Below are 14,358 nucleotides of genomic sequence, written 5' to 3' on the forward strand. Positions count from 1 at the left end.
TCTTTTCCTGGTCAACAGTGGTTTAGTGGAAACTGTATATGAAACTTACACCCTGTGATTAGTTAACCAAATCCAAGGTACTGATCATTGATGTATGTTGAAATATGATAAATTCTGTGTTGATCTGAGATATATTTTGAAGCACAGCCAGGATTTGTCCAGCTCCTCTGGACAGAACAGAGTAACAGTTTTAATGTATGAGGAGGTTTGAGAAAGTAAGATTGCTGACAAAGTTTGGGAGTTACTGATGAGGAACGAGCTTCTCACATGAAAAGTCGCAGGCAAGATAGGATATTTTTCGGCATTTAAATTTTTTTTGATTCGGATGAGATTTGAATTTTTTTCTGTGCAGATCAAAATATCACCACGGTGATCTATGTATTATTTTAATAAACCATATTATATTGATTTTCTTCCCAGGCTCCTCGGGTTTTTCTTCTGCTCAGCTGGGGCAGTGAAAAAAAGGGTTTCCATCGACAAAGGTGTAAGAAACTAAATGTAAATTTTTACATTATATTTGATTGTATGCATACTTGTGTCAAACCTCCTGTTATGTTATTAAGTGGCTCAAGCCCAGAGGAAGAGGTGGAGCAATATAAAAATGAATGAACAGATTCTGTGCAAACAAATTGAAGATATTTATTAACAGTTAAATAAACAAAACCCACTCAAATGGAAAGAGTCTCCTGGATGACAAAGGTCCAGACACACAGAGAGAGAGAGAGGCACACATATTGGACAACCATTCCAAATACCAAAAATTAGTCTAAGTGTGGGTTTAAAACACATTGTTACATATCAATAGTGGTTTTGTGGACACTGTTGAAACAGATATAAACCAAGCCCTGTGATTTCTCCTTAAAGAGTTTAAAACATTTATTTTCTCACTAAACCAAAGGACAGTTTTCATTGGAGAATTTTTAAGAAAACATTTGGCCATGTGTTGTAAATGCTCCGTATTTGTATAGCACCTTTCTAGACTTTTCAACCACTCAAAGCGCTTTTACACTACATCTGCATTCACCATTCACACTGAGCCCAAGTGCTCAAACAGAAACTAACATTCATACACTTGGATTGAACCAGCGATGCGCTCATGTGTGTTTCTCTGTCTGCAGAATCCGAACCTGATGTGTCCCATTCTGCGTCCAGACCTGCCAAACTGCTGCGTTTATATAATGTGTTAATATTTCTTTGTTCCTCTCTCTGTGCTGGAGTTCGTTAAGAACGTGGTGGCTTGATCCAGATTATTATTAAATTGGAGTGTAAGAGTGTGACAGTTGACAGTTGGCGCATTCAGCCTCCTCTTGTGCCGAAAGCTTTTTCTTCTTAATTCTTATTTTTTCGGCACCACACATTTCTTTTTCCTCCTTCTTTCTTTTTGCTATATTTACCATCTCTGTTGCACTTGTCACAACCCTGAGCTCGGCTGAGTTCAGCCCAGACAAAACGTAGCAAACCGGTGTAAAAGGTTTTTGGATTAAACTCGCCCCAGATGGAAAGTAAACTCCTCTGCCAATCAGAATTCAGCAAAAACGATGATCAGTCCAAGTTGGGAGGGGCCGTTCGTATCCCCCCCTCAATATTGAAAGTAAAACATTCAGTAAAATCGGATCATTCAGTAAAACATTAGAAACTGAAAAATGTCAGTATTTAGGGACATTAAACCCGTTTAATCTAAGAAAAGACATATGAAACTGTAGGCTAATTGGTTGTCCCTTCTCTTGCTTCTCCAAAATCTAACGTGGACAAAAAATAATTTTAAGAAAATAACAAGTAAATATTTGTATAATCTTTTTTTAGGGGTGCTTCGATGAAATTTAGGTGTGCTCAGCGTAATATTAAGTTTTTTGTATTGTATCTAAAAATATTATTCTTCAAATATCAGGGAACTCAGATATGTGGGAGAGATTGTGCAAAAGTTTTGAACATGAGCAGAAAACCTGCTGAAACACATTCTTTTAGTTTGGATTTGGTCTCCTGAGAAAAACATCTTCTCTCTTCTTCTAATTTCGAATTTGTGGCACTTTTGCTGATACTAAACAACTCAGTAGAACTTCTTGTGATGTGATTCTTGGCACTATGAACGAATCAATATCGAAGAATATTGAAAAAGCTGTAAAAACAGCATTGACATATTATCACTGTGTAAAGTTGTCATGGTGATTGTCGCCCACTTACACATCCAGCAGACACAGAGCAAGATTAGTGTCACATTTACAATGACTGAAGACATTATTAAATTAAAGTTATGCTTAAATTTGATTTAACTTTCCCCTCCAATCCATTGTTGAAGATATCATGGGTAGGTTTTACAAATCTTGTAAACGCACACACATATGGTTGAATGCACATCTTCATAACAATTAATGTCATTGCTTCATGTCACCTCAACAAAACGTCTCGGGTTACATATGTAACCCTTGCTCCCCGAGAAGGGGAACGAGACACTGCGGTGACGACACTATGGGAACGCCCCTGGGCGTGGCAGGGCTGAACTATGAATTAAACTGTCTATGAAGATTCTCAGTCATACAGGTCATAGTTATCCAACGAAGGTTAAAATGAAGGGCAACTGGACTTGGTTGAAGATACTGGAAGACGTTTCGTCCCTTATCCAAAGGACAGAACTGAAGAAGTCCTTTGGATAAGGGACGAAACGTCTTCCAGTATCTTCAACCAAGTCCAGTTGCCCTTCATTTTAACCTTCGTTGGATATGAATGAAACTACTCCAATCCTATTGGTGTTACTAGAACGGTAGTGTGTGACGGCGTAACCGGAGGGGGTATATAAGCACGCCGGCACATAGGACACATTAGCCCTTTCTATGAAGCGAGGCACTCCAGGCGCGGTGAGGTGTGGTGGACCGACGCAGTCTCGTTCCCCTTCTCAGGGAACAAGGGTTACATACGTAACCCGAGACGTTCCCCTTCGAGGGAACTTGAACTGCGTCAGTGACGACACTATGGGAACGAGATACCCACTTAGGCCGCACCGAAACCCCGCCTGCCCCCAGCGTGCAGAACCTGACGGCACGACTAGGAGGAGAGCGCACGGGTGCCGGGTGCAGAATGCAGGTCCAGACTGTAAAACCAGATAAAAGTGTGAGGGGTGGCCCAGCCAGCCGCATCACACAAATCCTGGAGTGACGCCCCTGCGAGGAGGGCCCTAGAAGCCGCCATGCCTCAAGTAGAGTTCGCCCTTACAGCCATAGGTGAAGGCAAACTGCGCACCTGATAGGCCAGGGAAATAGTCTGAACGATCCAGTTGCTGATGGTGAGTTTAGAAGCGGGGAGCCCAGAAACACACCAGCAACTATTCTGCTTTCCTCCACCGGGAAGACCTCAGAGTGTTCATACTCAGTGCTCTGACAGGGCAGAGCAGATGAAGTCTCCCGTCCTCCGCCGTCACATGAGGTGGGGGATGAACCTTAGGGACATAACCTGGACAAGGGTGCAGGATGGCCCTGACCCTCCCCGGGGCAAACTCCAGGCATCGAGGAGACACCGAAAGTGCCTAGAGATCCCCCACTCTCCTCAGAGAGGTGATAGCGAGGAGAAAGGTCATCTTAAGGGTCAGGTGCTTGGCCTCAGCCGACTCTTCGCATAATAACTCCACCTCCTCGGGGTGGAGTCTCCATTCCCCCGGGCCTCAACCCCTGTCTCGACAGCAGGTCTGCTCCTTGATTCTGGGTCTCAGGGATGTACATTGCTCTGAGGGACAGCAGTCTCTCCTGGGACCACAGGAGGATCTGATGTGGCAGTTTGCATAACGGGCGCGAGCGCAGACCCCCCTGGTGATTCAAATAGGCCACCACCGCCGTATTGTCGGTCCTGACAAGGATGTGGCGACCGCGGAGAGCGGGCAGAAACTCCTCAGAGCTCTGAAAACCGGCAACATTTCCAGGCAATTTATGTGCCAAGAGAAATGATGCTCCTCCCAGGAGCCTCTCGTGAAGCGGCCGTCAATGACCGCGCCCCATCCCGTGAGTGAGGCGTCTGTTGAAATAATTGTTCGGCGACAGATCGCTCCCAACACAGGACCTTGGGACAGGAACCAAGGCTTCCTCCATACTGACAGGGAACGAAGGCATCCGCTCATAACCCGTATCAGACGGAGCGGATTTCCCCTCGGGGAGAATCCCTTGGATTTTAGCCACCACTGCAGGGCTCTCATGTGCAGTAGTCCGGAAGGTATTATACTGGACGCTGCTGCCAGAAGACCCTGAAAGTGTTTTACAGTGATGGCGCGGCCTAACTGCACTCTGGTCACTGAGGATAAAATGGACTCGATGCGTGCGGGAGACAGGTGGGCCCGCATCGCCGTTGAGTCCCATACCACCCCTAGGAACGCAGTCCGTTGGGCGGGTGTCAGCACGCTCTTCTTCGCGTTGAGCCGCAGCCCCAAATGCTGAAGGTGGGTGAGGACGACATCTCGATGCCGAACCACTAACTCTCGAGACTGGGCCAGGACGAGCCAGTCGTCGATGCTACTCGAGGTCTCAGGACCTCTTCCCCCGGGCCCGCCGAGACTGAATGACGGTCCTCAGATCCGTCTCAGCTAGGTGCTGGATGAAGGCTGCGTCCGCCTTTCCTGAGCCGTCGCGGTCCTGGAGTCTGACCGGCGGGGGAGATATCGCTCAAATGCCTCTCCCTGAGTTTTGGCGTGCTGGAACCTGTTGACGACAGCATCCACTGCTTCGCCAAACAGGCCAGAAGGCGAGAGGGGCGCATCCAGGAGAAAAGTCCTCTCTGTCCCCTGTATGCCTGATAGATTGAGCCACAGATGCCGCTCCGTAGCCACCAAAGTTGCCATGGATCGGCCGATGGATCGGCCGATGGAACGGGCCGTTTCCTTGGTCACACGCAGAGCCAAGTCCGTCGCTCTACGGAGCTCCGTCAGGTCCTCCTCAGAGGGACCGCCCCCTACGTCACAGTCCCGAAGGAGATCGGCCTGGTATGCCTGCAAGACAGCCATCGTATGTAGGCTGGCACCAGCTCGACCCGCTGCCATGTAGGCCTTGCCCACCAAATCGGACGTCATCCGACACGGCTTGGTGGGGAGCGCCGGCGTCCGGAGGGATGAGGCGAGGTTGGGAGAGAGGTAGCTAGCCAGCGCCTCCTCTACTCGTGGCATCGCTCCGTAGCCGTGCTGTCTGATTCCCGTCACGTTGCCGTAGTCCAGCCGGGGGGACGTAGACAGCCGCGCAGAGAAGGGTTTATTCCATGATCTACACAACACGTTGTGCAGATCCGGAAAAAATGGTAGGGGCCGACGCGGGGGTGGCGCTCGGTGTTGCAGAAACCGCTGATCTAGTTTGCTGCCTGCCGATGGCTGCTGCACCACCTGTGGCCAATCAATGTGCAGCTTGGCCACCGCCCGCGTCACCACTTCCAACAACTCCTCGTATCCTGGCGAGGGCTGATGATGTTCCGTTTCCTCTATGCTAAGCACATCTAGCTCCTCAGAGCCAGATCGTGTCAGCCTTTCCGGACTCGCCCCTCGAGTGGGAGAAACCGAAACGCGCACAGGCATATTTAAATGTGGAAATGTGGAAATAAATCAATAAATATATAAACAAATCAATAAAAATATGAATATATGTAGAAATACTGAAATAAATGCATGTAGAAATGCATAAATAAATACAGAAATAGCTTTTTTTAATGACCAAAATTAATTTAATTTTCTTTCTGCATTTAATTATTTATTTCTGCATTTAATTATTTATTCTATTGATTTATAGATATGTCTTTTTTAGTCCCTCATAATAGATCATTGATGTATATTGAAATATGGTTAATTCTGTGTTGATCTGAGATTATACTTCTGCTCAGCTGGGGCAGTGAAAAAAGGGTTTAAAAAAGGGTTTCCACCACAGAGGTGTAAGAAACTAAATGTAAATTTTTCATTATATTTGTATGCATTTCTATTTAGCAAAAGCATTTAATTTAAAATAAAGATAAAAAAGCATACTTGTGTCAAACCTCCTGTTACGTCCTTAGGTGGCTCAAGCCCAGAGAAAGAGGTGGAGTAACAATATAAAATGAAAACAACAGATTCTGTGCAAACAAATTGCAGATATTTATTAACAGTTACATAAACAAAACACACACAAATGGAACTCAAGTCCTACAGCTAAAAACAACTTCCTAAGGAGAAAGCCAATCAACTGAATAACTAACCTGACTGAACACAACTTCAGTTTGTAAGTGTAAAGAGTGTCCTGGAGGACAAAGGTCCAGATACAGAAAGAGAGAGAGAGACACACATACTGGACAAACCCCACCCCCCATATTTACTTTCTCACTTTTCCTTTCACTCAGGGAACAGTGGTTTCAGTCTAAACAGCAGACTGTAATGTGATTTCCTGTAAGGGAGCAACTTTCCATGCAGAGATCAACAGCATCGAAAGTGAAACAGTCTACCTCCATTTTAAATGGTGCATCTTATATAATGGACACCATATTACACAATAGACTGTGTGCCAGTAGACATAAATCACATCATGAACTCAAACTGAAATCGAAAGTTTGAAATGTAACATTTATTATAAATATCAGTGTAAATGTATTAAACACCTTGTTACGTGTCAATAGTGGTTTAGTGGAAACAGATATGAACTATAACTTACCTACCCCGTGATTTAGTTTAATTACGTAATCTAATTACGCATACAACACATTCTCAGTTGGCAGGCACAACTCAGCAGAACACCGCGCTTCTATCTAATGTCATTGCTAAAGCCCCTATATAATCACTTGCATCTTTGACAAATCAATACATCTGCCTATAAATATGTGCTTGAGTTTCTCAGTCAGCTTATTGCGTTTCTGGAGACCTATCCAAGCCAGCTAGACGACAGGACGTTTGAAACCTCAGATATTCCTTTTAAATAAGACAGTTTATTAGACAACTCGCTTATACTATCATTAATTGCAAAGATGATCCACAAAGAAGTTGCCGTTGAAGCTTTGTGCGCACTTTGCAATGCCAATGTAACTACTGATAAAAACATATCACAATCTGGGGATTCTGGAGATGGCTGTGATGGAGGAGCAGCATGGGAGCACCTGCACATCAATAATTTCATCCATTCAGTCTTGAAGGGAAATGAAACCTGGTAATTATTGGCGATGAGATATTTTGATACAATCTGTGCACGGAGAAGAGATTTCTGAAAACGTTACACACTGCGGTTTTATAGTTTGTAAATCTTTACAGAATGAGTTGTGAAAAGCTGTGTAGATATAATTCAGATGTGACTGACTGCAAGAAGAGACTAATGTGCTTTGAAATATCATTTTCTCCCCTTCCATTACAGTCCGGTGTCAAGATCCCACTTTGTCCAGCTCCGAAGCATCTTGCAAGGTGATGGACCGGCAACAGACTCTGCCCCAGAGAACCACGTGGATATTGAAAGAGTATTCGAAAGAAATCACTTCATCAACGAAGATGAATTCTTTCATCCAGGATTCGACTATGATTTCACCAATTTGAAAGACACCGAGACTTATTACAGAGGTGGAGAGGTGTATCAACGCCCATGTGGATGGCAGCGTTTTGCCCTCAAGGTAAATATGCTTTTGTTTTACTTGACATTTAATCCCAGAGTTTCCGTCCAGTTTATTTGTGAAACACGACTGCAAATTTTGTTGAATGTAGAAAACGTATCCATAAATAATAATAACAAATAGGCTAAATACCCAAATCTGTTCATCTATCATTCGTCATGCATTAAAGCCCTTGAAATTAAGATGAAATCGTTGGGTCCTCTGTCCAAGCAGTAGATTGAATGCCTGCAGAGAGCACAAGAAGAGAGAGACAGAGAGAGAGCGACAGACAGCGAGAGAGAGAGAGAGAGAGAAAAGCGCTTGTCACGGACTGCTGAATTGTCCGTAGTAGGGATGGATTGGTAATCTGCGGATGCATACTAACGTTTGACCGACGTTTACTGCTCTAGGATCGATAACTACTCACATAAAAGGATCTATATCTAAATACAGTCATTTGGAGCCAGTATATATCTTACTGGTTCCTTCCGCCTGTCAAAGTCATGACTGCATTATGGCTCTGTGTGCAGCCCTTTGCATTTCCCGTGATACAATTCTGAGCAGTCACTTGCCATGAAGGTAATGAGGCTGTTAGTGACGTGTGTGCAAAGACAGTGAAATCCTTTGGCAACACCGCAAACGTCCTAAAACATCTGAGATTAAGTCAAAATAATATGATGATGTTATGAAGCAGCTGTTCTGAACAGAATATTTTTAATAAAAGTAAAGACTATGACAGTAGTTTGATGTCTTGTCATTATGCAGCTATTATTTGGAATTGGTAAGCCTTTGGTGTACTATTTATTTCCATCATATATAGCCTACAGAAACGGGAGGGGTGGTCACATTAAACGAGAATTAAAAAATATATTAGTTTTGGTATCGGCAATACCAGCCTGGAAATTACTTGGTATTGGATGGTATAGGAATAAAGTGAGATGGCGCATCACTATCTGGCATACCGGGCAAATGACCGGTGGGCCGACGAACCTTTGGGGCTGGTGTAACGTAAATTTTGACAGACTCGAATCTTCAAATCTCGGTCATTAAAATGAACTAATCTTTTTTTTGAGTCATTTCGTTCATTTGAACTAGGCTGGTTATTGTGGCGCTGCAGCCCTCTAGTGGGCGATTAAAAAACAGCGCCGTTCTCAAACACTGAAGGCTGCCTGGCTTGCTTTAACTGACAAAGTATAATGCACAAATTCACCTAAATCCTTCCATTTTCACAATCTTTCAATCAGACCAGACAACCAGACCAGCCACAGAAAGTGCTCTAAAGTGCTCATTCATACAGTAGCTTAACATCCTTATCCATGAGTAAAATATTAATATCAGATTTGCGTATATAGAAGTAATAAGCTTGATACACTACGTGAATAAACACACTCATTAAAATTCAACCAATTCAATAATAATCTGGATCAAGCCACCAAGTTCTTAAAAGAACTCCAGCACAGAGAGAGGAACAAAGAAATACACATTATATAAACGCAGCAGTTTGGCAGGTCTGAACGGAGAATGGGCCACATCAGGTCCGGATTCTGCAGACAGAGAAACACTGGCAGGTAGTGGAGAGGCTCCAGTTCCCACGCACCCAAGGGCGTCACTTTGTGTTGAAAAAAATGGTGGGGACAGAAGGGCTCAGATTAGGGGCGTGATGAAATACTTGGGTTAGGAGATGTGACAATACAGGAGAATAACAAAAGAAGATTATTAACACTATTTTGAAGAAATATGAAATGCATAAATATATGAGGGTTTTTCCTCCAGAAAATTGGAGCATTAAATACTTCCTGCATTCTGGAGACATTTCCTGCTCCAATTTACAGTGTAAATGTCTTTATTTATATGAAGGGAAACAAAACAAAACATTCTGGCAGGTGACAATTCATAAATATAAAAATATAACAGAATACAATGCAGTGATCAGCTGTAAGTTGTAGACAATGCACATTTGTTTTTTCTATATTTAAATTGCATTGTATGTTTTTTTTATTGCGCAAATAAAACTTTCTCAAAGCATTTTCATTTGTTAGTTCACATTTCTTGTTGCAAGCTATTTTTCAGAACATAATTAACAAATGCTTTCAAAAATTCTGGGGCCCTGGGGCTTCTGCTCACATCTGGGGCGAGTGGCGTGTCCCTGGTCCCGGGATCCATTGTCACCTCTCCTCTTTGGCGGGGGTAGGATTCCCGGCGCTGCCCCCAGCCAGCTCTCTCACAACGTACGTAGGTTCCAGGGGAGCATGGCCGGTGCTGCCCACTTCTTTGAGGGTCTGTGGGGGCTGGGCCTTCGTCCGGGGTCTGGACCGGCCTTGGGTTCATGGGGCCCGGGAGCCATTGGCTCTGCCTGCGCTCGAATTTAGATGGCACACACGTCACAAATCACAAAAAACTGATGTCACAGTGTCAGTTAGTTTGTCCAGGTGGGTGGCTGCAGCCTCAAAAACACTCCAGTCAGTACAGTCAAAGCAGGCCTGATATCTTTTCCATCGATATCATGGGTCGGTTATACTTTTATCTTTCCATTGCAAATCTTGTAAACTTTACAATCACATTTGGTCAACTGCCCATGTTACATTACAACAATTGATGTCAGTGCTTTAAAATCACGAAAAAGCAGAGACCAACAAAAACTTCTGATGTCATGTGATTGTTTTATTACAGGTCCTGGATAAGTATGATGAAAATACCTGGCTGGGAAACCGATACCGAAGCACAGAGTCAGTGCCAGGAGAGTGGCCTGTGTCCTACCATGGGACATCAAAGGCAGGTGCTGAAGGCATCATCGAAGGATTCTACGAGGTTCAATCATTTATGTGTCGATTATTATCAGTGATGTTAATCCAGTAGGATGTAACACCTTTCTAACTGCATTACTAAGTTGTTACGCCTAGGGGAAACCTGAGCGCAACATGATGTCTCCTCTCTTTTCCCCACTCCCCAATAATCATCAAAGTACAATAGAATATTCAGTCTGTTAATACATGGATTTATTTACAGCTTATATAGAAAACCCAGACATCAGGGAGCACTAGGCCAAAATAACAAACAAAACCACCCTTTCCCATCCCAAATAATTAACCCTAACAAAGTAAATACAAAAAGATAAAAAAACAACACATACTTAACCTGACTCACGGACAAGAAAACAGGAGAAAACCATATTCAAAATAAATGGCACCTCTCCCCTACTGTTGGGGTAACTCTACAGTATAAGTAAGTTTTTTAAAAACACTTCTTTTAACCATTACAAAAAAGTCTTACATCAGAGAAGATCAAGAAGATGATCAAGATTGTGTTTCTATTTGTCGTATAACCACAAAGAGATATTGTATATATCTACAAACCCTTAGGATAATCAAAAAGTTAAAGTCAATATATTATTAACGTTAATACATTCAAATTCTTATTTCTTTTTAACAGCCAGGTGATCGTAAGATGTTTGGCAGGGGGATTTATTCTACTCCATACATCTCTGTAGCGGAAATCTACAGCAAAACATTCACCTCCAAAAAGACAGGAAAGATGTACGAAGTGATTCTGCAGAATCGTATCAACCCCAAGTACAGGGAGAAACACAACAACGACAATTACTGGCTGGTTTCCATCCCGGAAGGAACATCAGTGACAGAAGAGCATAAGATGGTAGAAAGGGCCATCCGTCCTTATGGCCTCCTGTTGAGAGAGGTCTAACGGGGCGAGACAAACCCACAAATTTGAACACTTATTTCCTTTGCTTTATTTTGAAATGACAGTGGGTTTGTTGTCTTTGAAGCATAACTATATCATTGCTAGTCCATGAAAAATACTCTGATGTTGTCAAATGTAATGTTTCATTTGAATATATAGATGAATGTGCTGTGGGGAAAAAGCTATTCTGCATTTAATAAACACAATTTAAAACAGATATCAGCATCTCTCCATTCCAAAGAGAACACAGTGGGTAAATGCTTCATTATATTGTGTTTTTCTATTTAGCAAAAGCATTTAATTTGAAATACAGATGAAAAAGCAAACTTGTGTCAAACATCCACATTTACTATATTGGCCTATTTGTATTTACTTTGTTTGTACGTATCAAAAGTCTCTTGGAGGAAGAAGGTCCAGATGAAAACTATCTGGCTTTATCAACCGACAGCCAAGGGAGAGAGAGAGGTCCCAGGAGGGCCAATTGTCCAGCACAGGAAAGCCTCAGTGCTCACAAGAGAGGACACGGTAGGAGAAAACGTGAAGACAGAGAAATAAATGTTATATTAATGCACACAGACAGAACAATAAAAAAAGCTTTTATTCCGAAGTTTGTGTGTAGGAGTAAAATTTCACTTAATATGAGCGTTTAAAATCAGATTTTGTTATTCTATTTAGCACTCACATGAGGTTGAAAATGAAAGTTACATACATTACATTTATTACAAAAATCAGTGTAAATGTAGGTTCAAAACATCTTGTTACTTGTCAATAGTGGTTTAGTGGAAACTGTATATGAAACTTACACCCTGTGATTAGTTAACCAAATTGAAAAAACATATTTTCTCACCAATTCTGTGTTCTGTGTTTGGAGACATCCAAGGTACTGATCACTGATGAATGTTGAAATATGGGTAATTTTGTGTGGATCTGAGATACATTTTGAAGCTCAGCCAGGATTTGTCCAGCTCCTCTCCTCTTTGAAGTTTCCTAGTTTTGGACAGAACAGAGCAACAGTTTTGATATATGAGGATTGATTTCAAATTGTTTTTCCCTAGGTTGTTCTATCAAATATCTAGTTGTTCCAATGCAAACAAAAGAAACAAACATTTGAAAGTGCCAAAGAATTTCGGGGAAGTAATGTTTGTCCATGACTGCATGTGCTTAAACGATAAGAGAGGGTGTCCCCTGAGCAAGGCCCTGAACCCTGAACTGCTCCCCGGACGCCGTACGATGACAGCCCACTGCTCCTTAATAGGATGGGTTAAATGCAGAGAATGTCCCCTTCCCCTTCTCTTTTTGGACTACAGACCTGTGGCACTGACCTCCCACATTATGAGACCTGCACCAGTTCAACTACCAGCCCCGACTGAGAGTTGAGGACGCCATCATCTTCCTGCTCTACCGCATCTACGCCCACCTGAACAAGCGGGTGACTGTCCTCTCTCCCTTCCTCTTTACCATCTACACCACAGACTTCAACTACCACACAGAGTCCTGACATCTTCAGAAGTTTTCTGATGACTCTGCCGTGGTTGGATGTATCAGCAAGTGTGACGAGGCTGAGTGCAGAGCTGTAGTGGGGGACTTTGTCACATGGTGCAAGCAGAACCATCTACAGCTCAGCATGACAAAGACTAAAGAGCTGGTTGTGGATCTAAGGAGAGCCAAGGCACCAGTGACCCCTGTTTCCATCCAGGGGGTCCCTGTGGACATTGAGGAGGATTACAAATACCTGGGAGTGCACATGGACAATAAACTGGACTGGGCCAAGAACACTCAAGCCCTCTACAGGAAGGGCCAAAGCCGTGAGGGACGCTAACAGACTCAACAAACTGATCCGTGACATGGTGGGAGTGGAGCTGGATTCTCTGTCGGTGGTGTCAGAGAGGAGGATGCTGTCTAAACTACATGTCATCTTGGACAATGTCTCCCACCCACTCCACTTTCACTGCAAGATTTATTCTCCCAAAATGCACCTCAGAGCGCCACAGGAAGTCATTCCTGCCTGTAGCCATCAAACTTTATAACTCCTCCTACTAAGTGTCAGACACACGGACACTTAGTTAGTGTTAAACTGGACATTATTATCTGTTTTGTGCAATAATATCTGTTTAAATACTTAATGTGTAATTCTCTCTGCTGTAATTCTGCTGCTACTATTTATTCATTATTACTGTTCCCCATAACAATTATTTTAATTATGTAAATGTTGTACATATCCACACTCCTATATATTTTCTTGTATTATATATTTTTACTCTGATATTTATATACTTCTTTATATACCAACTTTCTATCTTTATTTACATTCCTTTTGACCTTTGTGCAATGTGTGCAACTCTGACACAGAATTTCCCTCCGGGGATCAATAAAGTATTTCTAATTCTGATTTCTGATTCTGAACTAGTCGTTGTTGCCCTCCAGTGGGTGAAAGCACTAACAACCCCTGTCAATCCAGGAGGACAGGATATTTTTCCGTCCTAGATCTAAAGAGATTCACTGTGTCCAAATAAGGTTATTGTTCACGCCTTTATACATGTGTGAAGAGTCTATTGATTATTGATTTAAATCAAGACACTGTACAAAGTTAACCTAAGTTTGTTGGGTGCAACACTTTCACATGCAACACTTTCTAAAGATAGCCAGTCAGTCTGTTGCATTATCCAGGAGATGGATCACAGAGTGCGTATTTAACAAGACAGCTGCGCCTGTCAGTCAACTCAACAGAACAAAGGGGGGAGACAGAGTTTGTCGTCAAAGGCTGTCGTATTTCAAAAATTTAAATTCTGGAAAAAGACCAGTAACAATACTGCTTTCACCCTCCACAACTATCTGCTTAGTTTGATACCAGTAGAGGTAACTGAGAAAATCTTTTCCTTTGTTTGTATATTTGTGTTTTTAGTAATGTTACTGACCCTTCAACAACATAATACTAAAGCGGTTACATATGCATCGTGGGAAATGATCTAGATAATGTATCACTACATGGCATTGAATGTTGTTAAGAGCCTGTATTTGAATTTCTTGATCGTACAATATTTAGCTCTCACAAATATTCCAAATCAGTTCCTGAGAGGAAATAAAGACTCATTCCAGTCAGATGGAAGC

At 42.7% G+C, this 14,358-nt stretch overlaps 1 protein-coding gene across 1 annotated transcript; it reads left to right on the top strand.

Annotated features, from left to right (window-relative positions):
- Positions 1-6,945: 6,945 nt before the first annotated feature.
- Positions 6,946-11,420, top strand: LOC123961536. Its single transcript, XM_046037013.1, has 4 exons — positions 6,946-7,124; positions 7,326-7,575; positions 10,225-10,362; positions 10,984-11,420. Exons 1-4 carry the CDS (start codon positions 6,946-6,948, stop codon positions 11,251-11,253), a joined length of 837 nt encoding a protein of 278 aa, XP_045892969.1. The 3' UTR covers positions 11,254-11,420.
- The last annotated feature ends 2,938 nt before the right edge of the window (positions 11,421-14,358 follow it).

The sequence above is a fragment of the Micropterus dolomieu genome, linkage group LG22, assembly GCF_021292245.1.
Source record: "Micropterus dolomieu isolate WLL.071019.BEF.003 ecotype Adirondacks linkage group LG22, ASM2129224v1, whole genome shotgun sequence".
NCBI lineage: Eukaryota > Metazoa > Chordata > Actinopteri > Centrarchiformes > Centrarchidae > Micropterus > Micropterus dolomieu.

Bases quoted from the DNA above. Each gene is read 5' to 3' on its own strand.
- LOC123961536 (XM_046037013.1), top strand. From the start codon at position 6,946: ATGATCCACAAAGAAGTTGCCGTTGAAGCTTTGTGCGCACTTTGCAAT. The intron at 7,125-7,325 runs GTAATTATTGGC...CTTCCATTACAG, and splicing joins TTGAAGGGAAATGAAACCTG to TCCGGTGTCAAGATCCCACT. The intron at 7,576-10,224 runs GTAAATATGCTT...GTTTTATTACAG, and splicing joins GGCAGCGTTTTGCCCTCAAG to GTCCTGGATAAGTATGATGA.